The following is a 20,349-nucleotide window of genomic DNA, read 5'->3' on the forward strand; positions in this document are numbered from 1 at the left end:
TACTTAAGAAGGATGTTCCACATTATTAAACAGGCCACAGGTTTCAATCAATATGGGAAAGAGAAAGGATCTCTGCTGAGGGAAACCATCAGATAGTTTAGTGCCGTATGACAAGATATGAAAACGCTTCAGATATTTAATGAAAACTGAAGCGTTATGGTCCTGTGAAGAGATTTATGGCTGATTCAGAACAAAGATGGTTTTACAGATAAAGACAGAATGAGGAAAGTTTCTGTTAGACACCACAGAGCAGCTGTTAAAATGTCCTTACAAAGCAGCAAACGGTTATTTGAAGCTGCTGGAACCTCAAGGTGGAGGATCCTCCTGAGGCTTGTGGTGCAGGAACCTACTATTGGGCCCCTAACCAGAGCTCACAAGCAGAACCGGTCCCAGTGGGCCCAGCCGGACATGAAGATTAATTTTCAAACAGACTTGTTCACTGATGACTGCTGTGCAACCCTGGATGGTCCAGATGGACGCAGTAGTGGATCGGTGGTGGACGGCCACCACATCCCAACATGACTGTGATGTCAGCAAGGAGGTGGTGGAGTCATGCTGTGGGCCGAATCATGGGGAGAGAGAGAGAGAGAGCTGGTCGGCCCCCTCAGAGTCCATGAAGGTGTGAAAATGACCTCAGCAAAGTATCTGGACTTTCTGACTGATCATTTTCTGTCATGGTTCAAAAAGAAGAGCCAAACCTTCAGTAGCAAAATCATCTTCATCATGACAATCCACCATCTGATGCTGCCAGGAAAACCACTGTGTCATTGGCTGCTATGGGCATAAAGGGGAGAAACTCATGGTGTGGTCACCATCCTCCTCTGACCTCTGACCTCTACCCTACTGAGAACCTTTGGAGTTTCCTCAAGCAGAAGATCTGAATCCAGTTCATATCAACCAGCAGCTCTGGGAAGATTTTCTGACATCCTGCAGAGAAATTCAGCAGAAACTTTCCACAAACTCACAAGTTCAATGGATCCAGAATTGTGCTGTGATACCAGAGAAGGTCCAAAGTTAACATGGAACTGGATCTGTTAAGATGGTTCTGATTGAAATAGCTTTTGATTTTACTACATGTGAACACTTAATGCTTTATGATCCATAAAATGTTTGGAAAGTCTGCTGTGCATAATAATTTGGATCATTTTGCATTTTGAGTTTTTTATTTTTGAAAAACATCCTGTTGTCATGGGGATCTTTGTTCAGTAAAATATGATTTATACTGTAATAGTTCATGACTTGAAAATTATACTGACCATCATTTGCATTGAACATTTAGGAAAATCTGAGAAAATATCACGTGCATAATAATTTGGAACATGGTGCATATATTTGCTGAAACTCATCATGTCCTGACTGACCAATCAGAGCCAGGAGGAGGGTGTTAGCACTGTCACTCATCCTTGTGTGCATCCTGCTCAGACCCTCCCTACACACTACATCCAGTTTGAATGAATGATAAGCTAGTTAGCGACTGATGAAAGCAGATAAAGTTTCCTGTCAGGGTAAGTTGTTTCTTACCCTGACAGGAAAGAAACACATTTAGCACATTTAGCACATTAGCTAAATGTGCTAATATCCATTAGCAGATTTAGCAGCGCATACATGAGGATGACTGACAGCACTATGCCCCTCCTCCTGGCTCTGATTGGATATGTTTCACAACAACCATGGAGGCAAATTCACTAACATGGAGAAAAAACATTTAATAAAAGTTACTGCAGCTTCAAGAATCAGCAAGGAAAACAGGCTGACCGAATCCTCCAGGATATTCCAGGACATTCCAGGCTCTTGACAGTTTGAGGAGATTCCATCCAATCCTGAAGAGATGGATGGAAATTTCTGGATCTAAAAGGAAATTTTACAAGATTTATCAATCTAACCCAGAACCGATTCTGGATCCAGTCTGAACCGGTTCGGGTTCTGGCAGCAACCTGCCTGCAGCTGGAGGTGAGCTTCCTGTGTTGAGTGCTTTCGGCCAGCAGGGGGAGGCGTTGCGTGAGGAACTGCTGCGACCTCCGAGCAGCGTCATGGCTGTTGCCATGGTTACCAGGAGGCTGAGTTTCACAGAAAGAGGAAGAAGAGGAGGAGGAAGGAAGTGAGGCGGCTGGTCGACAGAAACCCAGACAGAGGATCAGAGAGTTTTGTCCGTCCCCGCTGGGTCCCACCGTGTCCCCGCTGGGTCCCACCGTGTCCCCGGCGTCCACCTGCCCCCTTGGGGCCCCCCCCTCCAGCGATGTCTTCCCGCTCAGACTCGAAGTCAGGTGAGTTTCCTTTGTGCTTCACTTCCTGCAGCAGAACCTGCTCCGGTTCTGTCCCACGCTTTGAGGTGACAGTGAAGGCAGCACCAGAACCCGGACGATGTCAGAAGTCAGTCGGATCAGAACCGATCTGGGTTCTGGGACCAGACAGGAAGAACATTTCTGGTATCACCAGTTCAGCCTTAACATCCTGGTTCTGGTTCTGATATGGTTCTGGACCCGGTTCTGGTTCCAACCAGATGAACCCACTCAGCTGGTTCTGTTTGGACCGGCTCGGTTCTGATCCAGTCTGAGTTCAGCTGTCAGAACCGGTCCAATCCTGGTCTTCTCAGGGTTCTAACAGAACAACGGAACGGGTCAGCACCAGCTCCTACTTTGACTAGACCCCGTTGTGCTCCAGATCTGCTGCTGTGTTTGGATACTGGTTCTGTTGGTGACCCGGTTTAGACCCAGCCTCTCTGGTTCTGGTTCTGCTGTGACGGGTCACCCTGAGACCGGTGGCCATCTTGTTTCCTAGAGCAGAGGCTTTCTGCGTGCCCTGACCTTTGACCTTTGCTGGCTGATGCCTGCAGTCCTCTGGAAGCATCCGGGTGGGCGTGGCTTAACCGGCTGAGCCAATCAAATCACAGATTTACCTGCTGCCAACTCACCTGAGAGGCTTTTATTTTGATGGATTGTTGATCAAGGTTTCCTGTTCAGCTTCTCAGATCGTCTTCCTCACCATGAAGCTGAAGGATAAGCTCCACCCCCAGCGGAACCGGACCCGGGCCAAGCCTCCGGACCTGGACCTGAGTCAGAACCCGGTCAGAACTTATTCTGATATTAATCATCATAATCAGCCAGAAAGCAGTAATTAATAAAATCATGACATTAATTACAATAATATTAGATGAATAAAATAGTAAATAATTATCCTAAACTCCAGTTTTCTGCGCTCTGAGTAAAGTAGTTTAGAACAAGAACCTGCAGAGGTCACGAGGTCACCTGGCTTTCCTCTGTTAGCACTTAGCACGGTTAGCATGATAATCCAGACTCTGTTCACTGCAGTGTTAGCAACATTAGCATGGTTAGCAGTCCTCCACATCAACCCTGAGAGGAACATCAAGGGGTTCTGGTTCTGAAGAAAAACGAGTCAAAAAGCTGGGATCGGTCTTTGAACCGGGTCGGCTCAGAACTTCTTGGATCTGCTGGTACTAGTCCCAGGAGAACTGACCCGGTCCAGCCGGTTCCTGAGGTTCTGATGACGCTGCCTCTCTGCAGTCGGCCATCTTGCTGGACCAGGAGCGCGCCGTCCTCAGCTCTCTGCAGTACTTCAAGGCCCTGGTGGACAGACTGGACCTGAACCAACCCTCGGGACAAAAACCGGGCCTGGACCGGTCCATAGTGGGCGGCCTGCTGGGCGGAGCCTCCACCGGCATCCTGGAGGCTGTCCAGGCGCTAGTGGAGCTGGAGCCGGACGAGCTGGACAGGTGAGGGAGGGGACGCTGTCCTCACCCTGTCTCCACCCTGTCTCCTGTTCTCACCCTGTCTGTCCCTGCAGTAAGACCGTCTCCGCCCGTCTCGCCCGTCTCTACGCCACCGTCGCGCAGCTGATCCACTGGGCCGACCGGGTGATGCTGCAGGGCGTCTCCCATGACGATGGCGGGTCTTCTGAGAGCGTTACCACGGTGATCAGGGGTGTGCTGAATAGCGCCAAGGTGAGGACAGGTGTCCTCGGTGGACGGTCTCTGTGTCCTCTGTTTGGCCACCGGGGACAGTAAATGTTCTTTTGGCCTCCAGGAGCTCGTCCGATTGGTTGCAGAGAGACGGGAAGGCTCCGCCCCTTTGTCTCCTGACCAATCACAATCCAGGGACGTTGAAGACCAGGAGACGTCCACCGGGATGCCGCACTGTCCCTCAGGCGAGGGACGTGGGGACGGGACGGAGACAAAGGGGGCGGGGATACGTGCCCCGCCCAAACCCCCAATGCCCGTCCTAGAGACCCTCCCACAGGCCACGCCCCCTACGGAGCTTGCGTTCAGGTGAGTCCAGCTTCGACCTGGTCTGGACCGGTTTGGTACCGTTCACACTGAACTGGACCGGTCTGTTGCAGAACCTCTCCAGGTCCTGGTTCTGGTTCTGCTGAGTCTGATGTTCGGTGAGAAGGAGGAGAAACAGGAAGTAGACCATTGCTCTCTCCACTAACTTCCTGTCTGCATGGAGAGCAGAAGAAGAAGAAGAGGCGGCCAGAAAGACGATCAGCTGCAGATCAGACTGTAACCGGATCAGAACCAGAACCGGACTGGGTCAGTGTGAGCGGAGGGACAATCTGAGACATGATGTTTTCATTTCTGATTGAAGAAAAGCTTCGTCTTTTCTTTGGACAGCCTGGACATCTGTTCAGTGACACAAAAGGTAGAGGACGGTGTCTCAGGGGACGGTGTCTCAGGGGACGGTGTCTCAGGGGACGGTGTCTCAGGGGACGGTGTCTCAGGGGACGGTGTCTCAGGGGACGGTGTTTTCTGGATTCTAAGTTCTTTCTAATTCCTTTTGTGGGCTGCAGTAATAGGAGTTTCTTTGCATAATAATCTAAAAATTAATCGAAGAAGTTTAATATTGGTCTAAATAGTGAGTACTCCACAGTTTCTAAATAATAAAATGGGAATTAAATAAAAAGAGGAAAGACACATTAGGGCACATGGCAACATTCAGACAAAACAAAGACATGAGTGAAGGCAGTGACATCACAAAACCGTCTCTCTCTCCCTGTTTCAGCCCTCCCGCTCTGCCTCCTAAAAGGCGCCAGACGCCGCCGCTCCCTGTCTCCGCCCACTGCAGGGTTGCCATAGTAACACCAATAATCCGGCAGCCTGAGGAAGACCTGCAGGTGGAGGTAAGGTCATGTGACGTAAACGGGTCAGCAGGGTTGTCGGAGTGCAGCCACTTCTTGACCAAATGTCTTAGTTAGTTTTAAGCCAAGCGGCTTTTATTTTTAAAGTCTCACAGGAAGTTGTTGTTTCTTGGTTACACTATGGAGGTCTTTCAGTCCGTTTAGCAAAGTCAGAACGTTCAGTAAGTTAATAACATTCAAACGGGTCTGCTGAATCTGTTGCTGTTCTACTTGAGCTAACCGCTGTTAAAAGCTGATACTTGCTGCTAACACCTGCTAGCAACTGCTAACAGCTGCTAACTACTGCTAAGAATTTCTAACTGATGCTAACTGCTGCTAACTGCTCACAGAACCAGCCAGGTTTCAGCAGTACCACATCAGATGGAACCCGGCTGGTTCTGAATCCTCTGCTGCGGCTCCACAGGGCGCAGCCTTCGCTCCCCTCATTTTTGCTCCGTTTGGTTTCTATACTCCGGAAACATACCGTCTGCTTGGTTGCTATGGTAATGGCAGCTAGACATTCATTCAGAAAAAGCGATCAAACTTCTGGTGGGCCGGAAGACCTTCAGATGCTGACAACACACACTCTGTCTCTGTGTTTCAGGATGACAGCTGCTGCAAGCGACTCTCTTCTTCCTCTGCAGACTCTGCAGCCAACACCTCACCAAGTGGTAACCACCACACACACACACACACACACTTCCTGCCCACAGCAGGGGGTGTGAATGACATCACATCCTCTCAGCTGACACTTCCTGTATTTGGTGACTGCTGCCCCCTGCTGGCAGTGACTGCAGCAGGAAGGTAAACAAGAACTAGAACCGAGCTGCTGCATTGGATCGGGCTGGCTGCAACTTGGACCAAGAACCTGGTTCTGGACCAGCCTAGTTCTGTCCTGCAGTCCTCCAGAGACCGACTGGACTCAGAACCGCCTCAGTCCTGGTTCTTGGTTCTGGTCATGGTGTAGAAACTGTCTGACAGGCTCGACCCGGTTCTGATTCTGTCTTGTTCTCAGAGGATGACCCAGATTACGACTTCCTCCACACCGACCTGTCGTCCTCGGAGACGCTGCCCCCTGCCCTGCCGGAGAAGAGACGCCGCAGCACCACAGGTGAGGACACACCTGTCCCTCTGTCTCTGTCTGGACTCTGAGCTGCTGCTGGATTCAGAGAAGCATTTGACACAGTAGACTGTGTCATCCTCTTAGCTCAGTTAGCTCATTTAGCTTGGCTAGCTCTGTTAGCTTGGTTAGATCAGTTAGCTTGGCTAGCTCTGTTAGCTTGGCTAGCTCTGTTAGCTTGGCTAGCTCAGTTAGCTTATTGTAGAAATAATAAAAATGGCTCTACAGTCTTAGGCTATTTATTTCAAGTCAAATCATTCACTCAAACTTTCTTCATTTTAGCGAAAATAAAAGTTTTGGACTTTTTTATTAGGACAGAATCATTTTTATGCTAGTACTGAAACAGTTGTTGTTAGCTTCCCTCTATTTCACCAGTCAGCTGTAAAAACGTTGCTGTTGGCTCTGACAGCCTTTAAATACACGAGTCGTTTGAGTTTTTGTATTTAGCTAAGGTTCTGCTTCTGTTCTGTAGCTCTTTATTTGAGGATTTGCTGTTTAGTTTCAGGTCTGATTAACTCTTAAACGGTTTCTAGGTGCTTCTTAACGTCATTTTTACTCACTGAAGTATGTGATTCATTGTAATGTTGGAACTTATTTATTTATTTTTTTAGAAATAGTTTATTTATGGACGTGTGTTAAGCACTTTGGTGCAACTTCAACTTCTAAGTGTCTATAAAGAAATGGGACATTTCCTGTCCCTCTGTCTGTCCTGTCTTCTCCCTGTAGGCGTCAGCGGCTCTCAGAAGGCGGGCACCTTTGGATTTAACTCCACCCATGTGGACACAAGCCCCGCCCCCAGTGATGATGTCACCGGCCCTGAAGCCCCCATGTCCTCCCCCCTGTCCCCCTGTAAGACGCCCCCCCCCCTCCCTGAGAAGAAGCGACACAGTGAGTAAAATCAGAGCAGCTGATTGGTGGAAGTTTGAAAATCCTTTAAATCAATCAGACTTTATCTGTAAAGCATAAAATGATGCTTCGCATCATAAAAACACAAATTCAGGCAACATAGAATCAACAATTGAAACGTTTCGCTGAGAGCCGTCGTTAAATTATGTTTCCATAGCAACTCCAACCAGCTGGTTTAGCCTGAAAGGAGCTCAGGGTTTCAGATGTTTTTCAGTTTTCTGGAAGTTTGTTCCAGATCTGTGGAGCATAGAAGCTGAATGCTGCTTCTTCATGTTTCGTTCTGGTTCTGATGCAGAACAGAACCAGAACCAGCAGGTTGATTCAGCAGCAGTGATTTATAAACTACCAATGAAGAACCAGGTGGTGTCTCTATCCTCCTGGTTCTAGTCAGAACTCCAGCAGCAGTGTTCTGGACCGTTGGGTTGTCAATCAGACCTGTGGAGACGCTGCTGCAGGAATCAAAGCCTGGATGAGTTTCTCTGATCCGAGTCTTTAGTCTCTGGTTCTGGAAATGTTCTGGAGCTGGGAGAAGACCCACTTTTATAATCGGCTTTATGTGGCTTTGGAGACTCAGGGCAGAGGTCAGAGGTCAGTCTGATCTCTGGAATCCAGGTGGAAGAACTGAAGTTGACTCCAGATCTGTACTTCTAGATCTATTACTGTATATCCATAAATCTGGGTCTATAACTCTACATCATTCATCTTTAAGTCCAAACATAATAACTGTAGTTTTGACATGCCTGTCCTCCACCTGTCCTCCACCTGTCCTCAGTCCATCAGTACCTGCAGTTCTGCTCCACGTCCTGCACCGACCCGTCTGCGGTTTCCTTCTACCAGAAATTTAAAGTCCGACAGCGAGATCAAGACTCCGCCCACCAGCTGGATCACCTGACCACAGGCTCCGCCCCCTCTGGAGCTCCATTTCCTGCCCCTGCTTTACCACCAAAGAAGAAACAGCAGGTGAGGAAGAAGCAGAACTCCAGGGTTCTGTTTGGGTTCTGTGTGCCAGGTCAGGCCAGAACCTCTTGGTTCTGATGAGAACATCAGCGGACCAGAACCTGAGCCTGAGGATGACCTTAGCCCTTCATTCAGGGTCAGAGGTCAGAGCAAGCTTTCTGTAAGCAGAACCTCTGCAGAACCGGGCCTAAGCTCATAGAAACTCTCTGTCTGTAACTGTTAGCATTAGCATGCTAACCTCTCAGCTCGGATGTTTGTCATATTTCCCATCAGGCTCTGGCATTTCAAGATGGCTGCCGTTTCTGAGCCAGTCATTGCCATGAAATGTTCCCCATTTTCATGAACTTTCTGTCCCATCAGAAGTTTTCAGCTTCGCTCACGTTCATAAACGTTAAAGTAATAAAATGCAGCAGAACCAGAACCTGCCAGAATCTGACAACGTTGCTGTTAGCGGGCCTCAGACCGGTCGTCAACGAAAACGAGATCAGACGTAGCGACAGTCATCATATTTTCTAGCATTAGCTTCTGCTCTTCAGTTTAGCAATAATATTCTTGTTTAGTGAATTAGCGGGAAGAGAAGCTAACCTTTTGGTTAGCTGTGCTCACCACCGCTGCTGATTTTGGTGCAAACACACATTCTGGCGGCCATTTTGAAAAGTGTCCAACAGAGAAAGGAAACACAAGATCTAGACCAGGGCTGCCAAACTCCAGGCCTCCAGTCGCTGTCCTGCAGGTTTTAGATGAGCCACAGCTAGAAAACACTGGAATGAAACGGCTTCATCACCTCCTGTGGATCACCAGAACCTTCAGGTTCTCCAGAACCTTGATGGCCTCATTATTCTGTCCAGGTGAAGCAGCAGAGGCTCATCTAAACGTTACAGGACTGGAGTTTGACACCTGTGATCTAGACCAGTGGTCCCCCCCAGTCTCCCCCGGTCCCCAGTAAATATGCGAAGAGTCTCGACCGCGGCACTAAAAAGGTTGGGGACCACTGATCTAGACAATATAAATGATTTGTATGGTTCAACATATGCACCCATAATTGGACGCTGGCAAATGGACTGTGCGGCCATCTTGAACAATGTCTGCCACAGGTCATAATGAGTGCAGGTGAGAGATTTTACTGAAATGTTCAATTATCTGCTGCTTTGTCATCAGAGTTTCTCCAGGTGTAATTTCATTCCTGTGATTTTTTTCATCTCCAGGACACGCAGTCTGAGAACGAGGACAGGTGAGGCACACACACCTGTACACACATCTGTCCTTTAGACACACACACCTGTGCAGACTCTCAGCCTCACTGCTCTGCAGCTCTGTGGACCACCAGCAGGGGTCAGAGTTCAGCCAGAGAAGCGGAGAGGAAGATGAAGAAGACGAGCTCCTATTGGCTGACCCGAACGAGATCCGTCACAGAATCACTCTGAAGTCTGAGGTTTGGCCCCGCCCACTCTACTGTGGTCACAAGTCTCACCTGTGCTCTAACCCCGCCCCTCTGCCCTCAGGAGGAGGAGGGGCCAGAGGTGAAGGCTGCGTCTCCTGAGATCCTATTGGTCCAAGCCACACAGCCCGGCAGCAGCGGTACGTCTGCCAGCCAATCACACGAGGCCACCTGTCTCTGAGGGTGTGGGGGGGGGGGGGGGATTCAGGTGAGCAGGAACCAACAGAACTCCCCTGGTCAGGCTGACCCGACCAGCAGCAGAGGACAGCTGAGGTTCTGTTAGACAGAACTGGACTGGACCTGATGGTGTCCTGTTTGGGTTTTTACAGAACAGAACCAGTACCAGGAGGCCTTCCTCTGCACCTACCGCGGCTTCGCCACACCCAGTGATGTCATCAGCAAGCTGCAGCGCAGATATCCTTAAACACCCGAGGGACGCCTCGGTCCTTCTGGCCGGGTCAGAACCACGGTCCGGGTCAGTCATGTCCTTAACCAGCAACACGTACAGAACCCTGAGGGAAGGTGGCGCCGCTGACCCGACGGCCGCTGGGAACTCTATCCAGCTGCTGGTCAGGGTGGTGGCCGGGCTCAGGTGAGACCGCCGGGCCCAACCGGACCTCTGGTTCTGGTGGGGAACCGGACCTCTGGTTCCGATCGCTCGGCTCTCTCTTTCTGCAGTTCTGTGGAGCTGGAATCTGATTTGCTGCTGATGCTGTTTGACCTGGTGTTCTGCCTTCTGATTGGTGGAGAGCTGGGGATGGCCCGCCTCCTGCACGCCAACATCCTGTCCAAGATGGAGGAGAGGTGGAAGCTGATTGGCTCCCCTCAGTCGCTCCGCCCCCTCGCGGCCAAAGGCGTAGCCGCCAGGTAGCCCCGCCCACCCGACTGCACTAGACGGCCCACGCTGCGTTCTGATTGGTCGCTGTCTCATCTGTGTGTCTCACCTGGCAGACCAGGAACTCTGCTGGACTTCAGGAGTCAGGACCTGGCTGAACAGCTCACCCTGCTGGACTCGGACCTGTTCTGCAAGATCCAGGTGCTCACCCGTCTGTCTCACCCGTCTGTCTCACCCGTCTGTCTCACCCGTCTGTCTCACCTGTCCAGCTCCCAGAGGTGTTGCTTTGGTCCAAGGAGCAGAACGAGGAGAGGAGTCCTCACCTGACAGAGTTCACTCAGCACTTCAACAACGTTTCCTTCTGGTGAGGAAAACCCAGGTTCAGGTTCTGGTTCTGGTCCAGGTTCTGGTCCTGGTTCTGTTGGGTCAGTCCAGCTGATCTCTGCTGTGTGTGACCTCTGACCTCCAGGGTGCGCTCCGTGGTCATCCTGCAGGACAAAGCTCAGGACAGAGAGAAACACCTGCTGAAGTTCCTGAAGGTGATGAAGGTAAGTGGTGAGGATGAGGACGGTGTCCCCGTGTTGTCCAGCTGGTGGACGTGTCCCTCCTGTGTCTCCGCAGCACCTGAGGAAACTCAACAACTTCAACTCCTACCTGTCCATCCTGTCGGCCCTGGACTCCGCCCCCCTGAGGCGGCTGGACTGGCAGCGGAGCACGGCAGAGGTACCTGTCCCACCTGTCCCCTCACTGTCCCACCTGTCCTCACTGTCCCACCTGTCCCCTCACTGTCCCCTGTGTCTTCCAGAGCTTGGAGGACGTGTCCTCGCTCATCGACAGCTCGTCGTCCTTCAGGGCGTACCGCGCGGCGCTGGCGGAGGCGGAGCCTCCCTGCATCCCTTACCTGTAGGTTCACCTGCCGAGGGCTGGCCTAGGCGTTGCCATGACAACGCCTCTAACACCTGTCCCTGTCTGACTCGCTCCACCTGCAGGGGGCTGATCCTGCAGGACCTGACCTTCGTCCACCTGGGGAACCCCGACACCTTGACAACGTCACAGGGGTCACAGGTCAACTTCTCCAAGTGCTGGCAGCAGTTCAACATCCTGGACACTCTGAGGAGCTTCCAGAGGGAGTGAGTGCATCCAACATGCATCCAACCGCCATCCATCAGCGTATCAGTGTGTGGTCTGTGTCCCTGCAGGCAGTACTCTCTGGCGCGGGATGATGACATCATGTCGTTCTTTAATGACTTCAGCGATCACCTGGCAGAGGAAGCTCTGTGGGAACTCTCTCTGAGGATCCGCCCACGGAACGCTCCACGAGCCAATCAGAGATGAGCTGCGGAGGAGCAGCGGCCAACTGGAGTCTGCTGGATACCGCTGGGCTTTGTGGACTTGGTTCTGACCCAGACTGGTACCAGACTGGACCGGTGCCGGCAGAACCATGTCAGGAGGGGGCGTGGCCCCTTCCGCATCAGAACGTGTTCTCCACCGGTTCCACCTGGTTCTGCTCCAGAGTCCAGTCAGACGGAACCACTTCTCTTATCATCAGCCTGCTGACCTCTGACCTCTGGGCCCGACTGCACCGATGGTTGATCAGCTATTGATCAGTTAGACGATCAGAACCAAACGGCAGCTCTGCTAAATCTCAGGTATTAGTTCCTTCAGAGACGATTTTTATTGTTTCAACTCAACCATCAGCGACCCGGTACCGACCCGGTACCAGGGGGTTCTGTTTCAGAAACTCCTCAAAGCCAGGCCGATACCGGGTCAGCCCAGAACCTGATAACCTGCTTCCTGAAGCCATCAGTCTGGTCTGGCTGGACTTCATCAGAACCAGAACGATGGTGACAGATCGATCAGGAGCTGCAGCTCAAGATGGAGGACAGAGATTTACTGAGACACACACACCTGGAGACACACACACACACACACACACACCTGGAGACACACACACACACACACACCTGGAGACACACATGTGTGTCTGCGTGTGTGTGTGTGTGTGTGTGTGTGTGTGTGTGTGTGTGTCTCCAGGTGTGTGAGTCACACACCTGGCCGATGACATACTAAAGGACAGCTGGACGGACGTTCACTAGTGATTTTTCTGAATAAATGATTTGAGCTGCAGAAGAAGTTCAATAAAGTTCAACCAGATTTAACTTCCGTCCATCAGAGGTCCTGACAGCATATGGAGTGAAAATAGTCTCAAAATATCTGTGTGTGTGTAATACTGGAGTTGTAACTCGTGGAAGCATCTTTGTGTGTAACTTTGGATAGTTGTGTCTGTGAAACATGATTTGTAAACCGTAGAAATAAAATAAACTTTCTCCTACACCTACAAATGTTGAGAAAACACAAAACTGCATTTACGCACAGATCCGGTTACAATGCACGAGGATTTTTGAGACTCATTTCACGCTTCCGGAGCTCCCAGATTTGTGTGTAAATGGTGCGTTTACATGCTAGCAGAAAGCTGGGTCATCTGAGTTTCCCTGAGTCTAGTGTTTTTGTCCTCTGAACGTTTCTCACTGTGCTTGTGCTGAAGTGGCAAATTCGTTAGTTTGGTGGAAAATGGTAAATCTCACAACTTTCTTATAATATCCTAAAATTATTTATCGACATATTGTGCATGTTTGAGCGGTAAAGGAGACCCAGTGGTCTGGAAAACGACCACTGGGTGGCGGAATGGTTCGCTGGTCGGAACCCCATTTGTCCCTAATGGGGTCAGGAGGAGCTGCTGCCTCTCCAGCTACGTTCCAGGTGAGAGGCGGGGTCACCTGGACAGGTCGCCAGTCTGTCGCAGGGCAACACAGAGACAGACAGGACACACAACCATTCACACACACACACACACACCCCTAGAGAGAATTTAGAGAGACCGATTAACCTAAGTCATGTTTTTGGACTGTGGGAGGAAGCCGGAGTACCCAGAGAGAACCCACGCATGCACAGGGAGAACATGCAGACTCCATGCAGAAAGACCCCGGGCTGGGAATCGAACCCAGGACCTTCTTGCTGCAAGGCAACAGAGCTACCAACTGTGCCACTGTGCAGCCAACCCAAGTGAATATAATTAAGTGAAATAAATTGCCTTTCGATTCTAATTTATTGAATTTCTATGTGTATAAATAACATTTTATATTTATCTCTACACAGGACGAAACGGCTGATTGATGGATCGGATCGGGTCTGGTGTTATTTTACTTACTGGAGGATCAGAACCTTTCAGATCTCAACACAATGATCCTCAGATCCAGGCATCGATTTCTGGTTTCCTGCAACATTTAGATACGTTCTGACTGCGTGTCCTGGTGGACAAATTGGGGGACCTGGGCCTCCCTCACTCCACCTGCATGTGGATCCTGAGCTTCCTGACCAACCGACAGCAGAGAGTTAGGGTGGGAAAACATACATCCACTGCCCTCAGCCTTAGTACTGGCTCTCCACAGGGCTGTGTGCTGAGCCCCCTGCTCTATTGTCTGTACACATACGACTGCACCTCTGCCCACCACAGCAACACCATCATCAAGTTTGCTGATGACACCACAGTGGTGGGGCTCATCTCAGGAGGCAATGAGTCCGCCTACAGGGGAGAGGTGGAGCGGCTGTTGCAGTGGTGCAGGGAGAACAATCTGCTCCTCAACAACTCAAAGACAAAAGAACTCATAATAGATTACAGGAGGAATAAAACGGACATTACACCACTAACCATTGGGGGAAAATGTGTGGAGAGGGTAGCTGATTTCCGTTTCCTGGGGGTCCACATTGAACAGGGCCTCACATGGAACATGAACACCTTGGAGCTGATAAAAAAGGCCCAGCAAAGACTGAACTTCCTGAGGGTTCTCAGGAGGAACAGCATCAAGGAGAAGCTGCTGGTGTCCTTGTACTTGAGTGGAGGGCCGGGACACAATCGCCCCAGAGGAGAACGAAGTTGATGTTTCTGGGCAGTTGGGCATGGTGGACAGGACCTGAGGAGATGTTGGGGCCAGTGGTGGCTGGGCTGACAAAGACGTCGGTCAGAAAGAAATGTCTGTAGACTTTGGACAGTGACTGCTCCAGCACTCCTTCCTGAACTGGACACCTTTCCTAAATAAAACCTAATCATGTCAATGTCAATTTTATCTATGAAGCACTTTTAAACCCGATTTTATTGCACCAAAGGTCTGTGCAGTATTCATGTAACAAAAACACAAATTAAAACAGACAAGAAAATTACAAAGTCAGGCCTGACAAAAAGCCAAAGAATAAAAATGAGTTTTAAGGAGCGATATGAAATGTTCCAGCCTGTGAGCAGATCGAATGTTAAAAAATTAGAAAGTTGTTCCAAACATTAGGAGCAGTGGCAGCGAACGCTGCTGCTCTTCACTGTCGCTCAGTCCAAGGAACATGTAAGAGCAACTTATTATTTGACCAAAGTGTTCCAGCACTGGGATGGCTGTGAAGATGAGCTGGAGCGAGGCCATGTCAAGTTTCAAAAACCAACGAAAGACTTCAAATCAATCCGATAACAAACTGGTAACCAATGCAGGGAAGCCGATTCTGGTGTTAAATGCTCCCGTTTCTGGGATCCAGTCAAAAGTCTAGTTGCGGCATTCTGAAACATTTTGGGGAAAAAAATAAAAAATACCGAGACGACATTGTATGTCATTGTATATATTTCAACTCTGAATATCTAGAGTTGAAATCCAAAACACGTAGAGAGTTGCAGATGTTGTTATGCCAGGATCCATAAGTGACTCTCAGCTGGTGTGGATGATGCTGCTTTTTGAACACTGAATATTTATTTCACTTGAGTCAAACAAGACCTTAAAAAAGGGTAATGCTATTTCAGTTACTTAAAAATAAATAAGATAGATTCTCTGAATGAACACATTACCTGAATTGGGTCCGACACATTGAAAGTTCTCTTCCTGATGAATCCATTCGGATATTTGAACTTCACCAGCAGTCCACTTGACGGTTCTTTATATGCCGCCAGTCGTTGCTGACGTTCTTGAGTTGCCTAAAACATGAGCACTAAAGCCTTTAGTTGATCCATAAACCACTAACATCCTAACAATGTAACAGTTCTTACTTTTATATGTGACAGATTTAACAAACACAGGAAAGACAAGAGAGTCAGATTCTTTTGTCCTCACGAGGAGAACAGCCAGAGATGTTTTCAGTCTCACATCTCTTCGTTCTGAAAACATTTGTGTCCGTTCTCCCTTTTTATTGCTGTTAGGATCCCTGAGCGTCTCAAAGGGGCGGGGAAAACACTTCAGTCACATGATTGCAACGCAAATGCTAGTCACCAGTGTTGTATAAAGTACTGAAATCTCAGAGTCAAGTAAAAGTACAAGTACCTCTCCAAAATATGACTTTGGTAAAAGTCCAAGTCACTGACTGAAATGTTACTTGAGTTAAAGTCTTAAAGTATCTGAAACTTCTTGTACTTAAGTATGGAAATTACTGTAAAAATGGATGTACTCAAGTAATGTAATGAAAAGTAAAACAAAGCAAATGCAGTTTGAATGACATTTTTTATATTTTGGTAAACTTGTCAAATACACTTAAAATAATGTACACAACCAAGTGCAGGCAAAATTAAACCTGCTAATAGATATACCTGCAGGCATCATTTAGTTAAGAAAATTAGGTGCTTTACCTATAGCACAAGGTTAACTTAACCTGCTTTACAACTGAACCAGCTTCTTAGTAAACCCTCCAGGACAGAAAATACAAAGTTTTTGTAAACCTTAAGTTTTCCCTTCAAGTAAGGTCAGTGCTGAAAATGAGAAAAATAAATAGTACAGAAAATGCGGCCAACATGAAGAAAAAGATCTGTTACGATTACTCTACTTCACAAATCAGTGAATCAGTCAATGCTACAGTCAGTAGGTGGTGCACACAACTGGTCATTATGCAAAAGAAAAAAAGAATTGGGAGGGAAATGCAGCTTATTGGCATCTGTAAACCTGGTTTTGAACTTGCATGCCTTTCCTATATTCGTTAAATTTAGTCTAAATTGCTATCGCTATGGCTTCTGTCCCCCCTTGAACAGAGGAGTCTAGGTAGCCTGCTACAGTCAACATTAAGCCTAAGCTAAATACACCACGTATGGAACTGAAACAATGCCAAACAAAGTTCATTTATGGTCAACGTTTCACAATACAGTAGTGTCTAGTGACCAAGCTATAGTTACTGAAACAGGAGGATTATAACCATTTCATAAGAAGTTACCTCGATGTGTTTCTTCAAGTTGGACGGGGAGTTTTTGTAAGATAGAATTTCCACATCTTTGGGCAGGAATAACATAAACTGCATGCGGTACGACGAATCTTTAACACCCACGAAAGAGTATATTGTGTTTAAATAAGGCCATGGGCTCTCATCACCAGCTGGTGGTTCCCCTGGAGCCGTGTCCGACGTAGTTGCAGTCGTTGTGGTCTCCGTCTCCTCCTCCATGTGGCTGCTGCTGATTGCGAGACTTGCTTTGTGTTTAATGGGAGAAGCGAAACAGGTGTATCCTATTGGTGGTGATGAACAAGCCCAGGCAAGTAGGCTACGGACTTTGTTCGGTAGCCTACTTGCTAATCAGTAGGTGGGTCAAAACACTTTGTTTCTCTCTCTCGCTTTTTTGTAACGAGTAACTAAACCACACATTGAAAATGTATCGGAGTAAAAGTACGCAATTAAGTTCGGAAATATAGTGAAGTAAAAGTGAAAGTCATCAAAAATTTTCATACTCCAGGAAAGTATGAAGTACTCCAAAATATACTTAAGTAAAGTAGTGACGTGTTTTTACTTCGTTACTATACAACACTGCTAGTCACTAACAAAACACATGGTATCTACACACTAGATTATTCTGTTCCAGACACAGGATAACACAGAGCAAGTTGTACGTCTTCACAGCGACGGTTTTATATCTAGCAGGTCAGGATGCAGAGGTTTCTGCTGAGCGATAACCTGTTGAAAACGGTTCTCTGCTCTTCCTCAGAGAGGCTTTCTGAGAAAGGAATCAAAGTAATTCAACAACACAGAAACTTTCTTTATGCTAAGATGAAACAAATAAAGGCATATAAGACAAGAACATTATAAAGGCACATGAAACAACAAATATTCGATAACAATATACAATTTACCTAACATTATGTCTTTCCTCCTTGGGCTGCCACCTTATCGTGGTGGAGGGGTTTGAGTGTCCCGATGATCCTAGGAGCTATGCTGTCTGGGGCTTCATGCCCCTGGTAGGGTCACCCAAGGCAGACAGGTCCTAGGCGAGGGACCAGACAAAGCGCAGCCCGAAGACCCCAATGACGAAAGAAAACCTTGGACTTCGTGTTCCCTCGCCCGGACGCGGGTCACCGGGGCCCCACTCTGGAGCCAGGCCTGGAGGGGGGGCACGATGGCGAGCGTCTGGTGGCCGGGCTTTTACCCATGGAGCCCGGCCGGGCTCAGCCCGAAGGGGAAACATGGGCCCCCCCTCCCATGGGCCCACCACCTGTGGGAGGGGCCAAAGGGGTCGGGTGCACTGTGTGATGAGTGGCGGCCAAGGGAGGGGACCCTGGCGGTCCGATCCTCGGTTGCAGAAACTGGCTCTTGGGACGTGGAATGTCACCTCTCTGGTGGGGAAGGAGCCGGAGCTAGTGTGTGAGGTCGAGAGGTTCCGGCTAGAAATAGTCGGTCTCACCTGGACACACGGCTCTGGTTCTGGAACCAGCCTCCTTGAGAGGGGCTGGACATACTTCCACTCTGGAGTTGCCCAAGGTGAGAGGCACCGGGCAGGAGTGGGCATACTTGTTGCTCCCCATCTCGGCGCCTGTACGTTGGGGTTTACTCCAGTGAACAAGAGGGTAGCATCCCTCCGCCTACGGGTGGGGGGCCAAGTGCTGACTGTCGTTAGTGCTTACGGGCCGAACGGCAGTTCAGATTACCCACCCTTTTTGGAGTCCTTAGAGGGGGTACTGGAGAGTGCTCCTCCTGGGGACTCCCTTGTTCTGCTGGGGGACTTCAACGCTCACATGGGCAGCGACAGTGAGACCTGGAGGGGCGTGGTTGGGAGGAACGGCCCACCCGACCTGAACTCGAGCGGTGTTCTGTTGCTGGACTTCTGTGCTCGTCATGGATTGTCCATAACGAACACCATGTTCCGTGTCTCCATTGTCGAGGCGGCCGATCGGAGCTGTGGCCGCAAGGTTGTCGGTGCCTGTCGCGGCGGCAACCCTCGTACCCTTTGGTGGACACCTTCGGTGAGGGATGCCGTCAGGCTGAAGAAAGAGTCCTATCGGGCCTTTTTGGCCTGTGGGACTCCGGAAGCAGCTGATGGGTACCGGCAGGCGAAGCGGCATGCGGCTCGGGTGGTTGCTGAGGCAAAAACTCGGGCGTGGGAGGAGTTTGGAGAGGCCATGGAGAAAGACTTCCGTACGGCTTCGAGGCGATTCTGGTCCACCATCCGGCATCTCAGGGGGGGGAAGCGGTGCAGCACCAACACTGTTTATAGTGGGGATGGTGTGCTGCTGACCTCTACTCGGGACGTTGTGGGCCGGTGGGCAGAGTACTTCGAAGACCTCCTCAATCCCACCAACATGCCTTCTATTGAAGAAGCTGAGCCTGGGGACTCTGAGTTGGGCTCTCCAATCTCTGGGGGCGAGGTCGCCGGGGTGGTTAAAAAGCTCCTCGGTGGCAGGGCCCCGGGGGTGGATGAGATCCGCCCGGAGTTCCTTAAGGCTCTGGATGTTGTAGGGTTGTGTTGGTTGACGCGACTCTGCAATATCGCATTGACATCGGGGGCAGTTCCCCTGGATTGGCAGACCGGGGTGGTGGTCCCCCTGTTCAAAAAGGGGGACCGGAGGGTGTGCTCCAATTATAGAGGGGTCACACTCTTAAGCCTCCCTGGCAAGGTCTACTCAGGGGTCCTGGAGAGGAGGGTCCGTCGGATAGTCGAACCTCGGATTCAGGAAGAGCAGTCTGGTTCTGGTTCTGGTCGTGGAACACTGGACCAGCTCTACACCCTCAGCAGGGTCCTGGAGGGTTCTGGGAGTTCGCCCAACCAGTCTACATGTGTTTTGTGGACTTGGAGAAGGCGTTCGACCGTGTCCCTCGGGGAGCCCTGTGGGGGGTTCTCCGGGAGTATGGGGTACCGGGCCCTTTGATACGGGCTGTCAGGTCCCTGTATGACCGGTGTCAGAGTCTGGTCCGCATTGCCGGCAGTAAGTCGGGCTCTTTTCCGGTAAGAGTTGGACTCCGCCAGGACTGCCCTTTGTCACCGATTCTGTTCATCACTTTCATGGACAGAATTTCTAGACCAGCCAAGGTGTTGAGGGGATCCGATTTGGTGGCCTTAGGATCTCGTCTCTGCTTTTTGCAGACGATGTGGTCCTTTTGGCTTCATCAGATCGTGATCTGCAGCTCTCGCTGGAGCGGTTCGCAGCCAAGTGTGAAGCGGCCGGGATGAGAATCAGTGCCTCCAAATCCGAGGCCATGGTCTTGAGCCGGAAAAGGGTAGAATGCCTTCTCCGGGTCAGGGGGGGTGTCCTGCCCCAGGTGGAGGAGTTTAAGTATCTCGGGATCTTGTTCACGAATGAGGGAAGAAGGGAGCGGGAGGTCGACAGGCGGATTGGTGCAGCGTCTGCTGTCAAGCGGGCGTTGTACCGGTCCGTCGTGGTGAAGAGAGAGATGAGCCCAAAAGCGAAGCTCTCAATTTACCGGTCTATCTACATTCCCACCCTCATCTACGGTCATGAGCTTTGGGTCATGACCGAAAGAACGAGATCGCGGATACAAGCGGCTGAAATGGGTTTTCTCCGTAGGGTGGCTGGGCTCTCCCTTAGAGATAGGGTGAGAAGCTCAGTCATCCAGGGGGGACTCAGAGTAGAGCCGCTGCTCCTTCACATCGAGAAGAGCCAGTTGATGTGGCTTGGGCATCTGGTCAGGATGCCTCCTGGACGCCTCCCTGGTGAGGTGTTCCGGGCACGT

At 50.0% G+C, this 20,349-nt stretch overlaps 1 protein-coding gene and 1 long non-coding RNA gene across 4 annotated transcripts in view; one reads left to right on the forward strand and one right to left on the reverse strand.

The window, feature by feature from the left end:
- Positions 1–12,728, forward strand: part of LOC114154767 (dynamin-1-like) — a 49,029-nt gene extending 36,301 nt beyond the window's left edge. The window contains exons 1-23 of one of the 3 annotated variants that reach the window (XM_028034148.1): positions 1,938–2,264; positions 2,961–3,064; positions 3,522–3,730; positions 3,802–3,958; positions 4,041–4,282; positions 5,016–5,133; positions 5,735–5,801; positions 6,146–6,241; positions 6,977–7,138; positions 7,929–8,116; positions 9,319–9,344; positions 9,425–9,545; positions 9,616–9,691; positions 9,881–9,965; positions 10,054–10,143; positions 10,230–10,418; positions 10,503–10,587; positions 10,656–10,750; positions 10,856–10,934; positions 11,008–11,109; positions 11,192–11,289; positions 11,376–11,516; positions 11,586–12,728. In XM_028034148.1, coding sequence (XP_027889949.1) covers positions 2,237–2,264; positions 2,961–3,064; positions 3,522–3,730; positions 3,802–3,958; positions 4,041–4,282; positions 5,016–5,133; positions 5,735–5,801; positions 6,146–6,241; positions 6,977–7,138; positions 7,929–8,116; positions 9,319–9,344; positions 9,425–9,545; positions 9,616–9,691; positions 9,881–9,965; positions 10,054–10,143; positions 10,230–10,418; positions 10,503–10,587; positions 10,656–10,750; positions 10,856–10,934; positions 11,008–11,109; positions 11,192–11,289; positions 11,376–11,516; positions 11,586–11,721 — 2,694 coding nt within the window. In that variant the 5' untranslated portion in view covers positions 1,938–2,236 and the 3' untranslated portion in view covers positions 11,722–12,728. Of the gene's footprint in view, positions 1–1,937; positions 2,265–2,960; positions 3,065–3,521; positions 3,731–3,801; positions 3,959–4,040; positions 4,283–5,015; positions 5,134–5,734; positions 5,802–6,145; positions 6,242–6,976; positions 7,139–7,928; positions 8,117–9,318; positions 9,345–9,424; positions 9,546–9,615; positions 9,692–9,880; positions 9,966–10,053; positions 10,144–10,229; positions 10,419–10,502; positions 10,588–10,655; positions 10,751–10,855; positions 10,935–11,007; positions 11,110–11,191; positions 11,290–11,375; positions 11,517–11,585 lie in introns of those variants that run through there. The other 2 variants (XM_028034152.1, XR_003597617.1) reach the window with 2 other exon arrangements.
- LOC114154817 (uncharacterized) lies at positions 933–15,291 on the reverse strand. The gene is made up of 3 exons (XR_003597622.1): positions 15,282–15,291; positions 1,935–1,938; positions 933–1,090 (listed from the first exon to the last, which is right to left on the reverse strand). It is a non-coding gene; the product is annotated as an uncharacterized LOC114154817 (long non-coding RNA).
- Positions 15,292–20,349: the final 5,058 nt, after the last annotated feature.

The sequence above is a fragment of the Xiphophorus couchianus genome, chromosome 12 (genome assembly GCF_001444195.1).
Source record: "Xiphophorus couchianus chromosome 12, X_couchianus-1.0, whole genome shotgun sequence".
In the NCBI taxonomy this organism is placed as follows: Eukaryota; Metazoa; Chordata; class Actinopteri; order Cyprinodontiformes; family Poeciliidae; genus Xiphophorus; species Xiphophorus couchianus.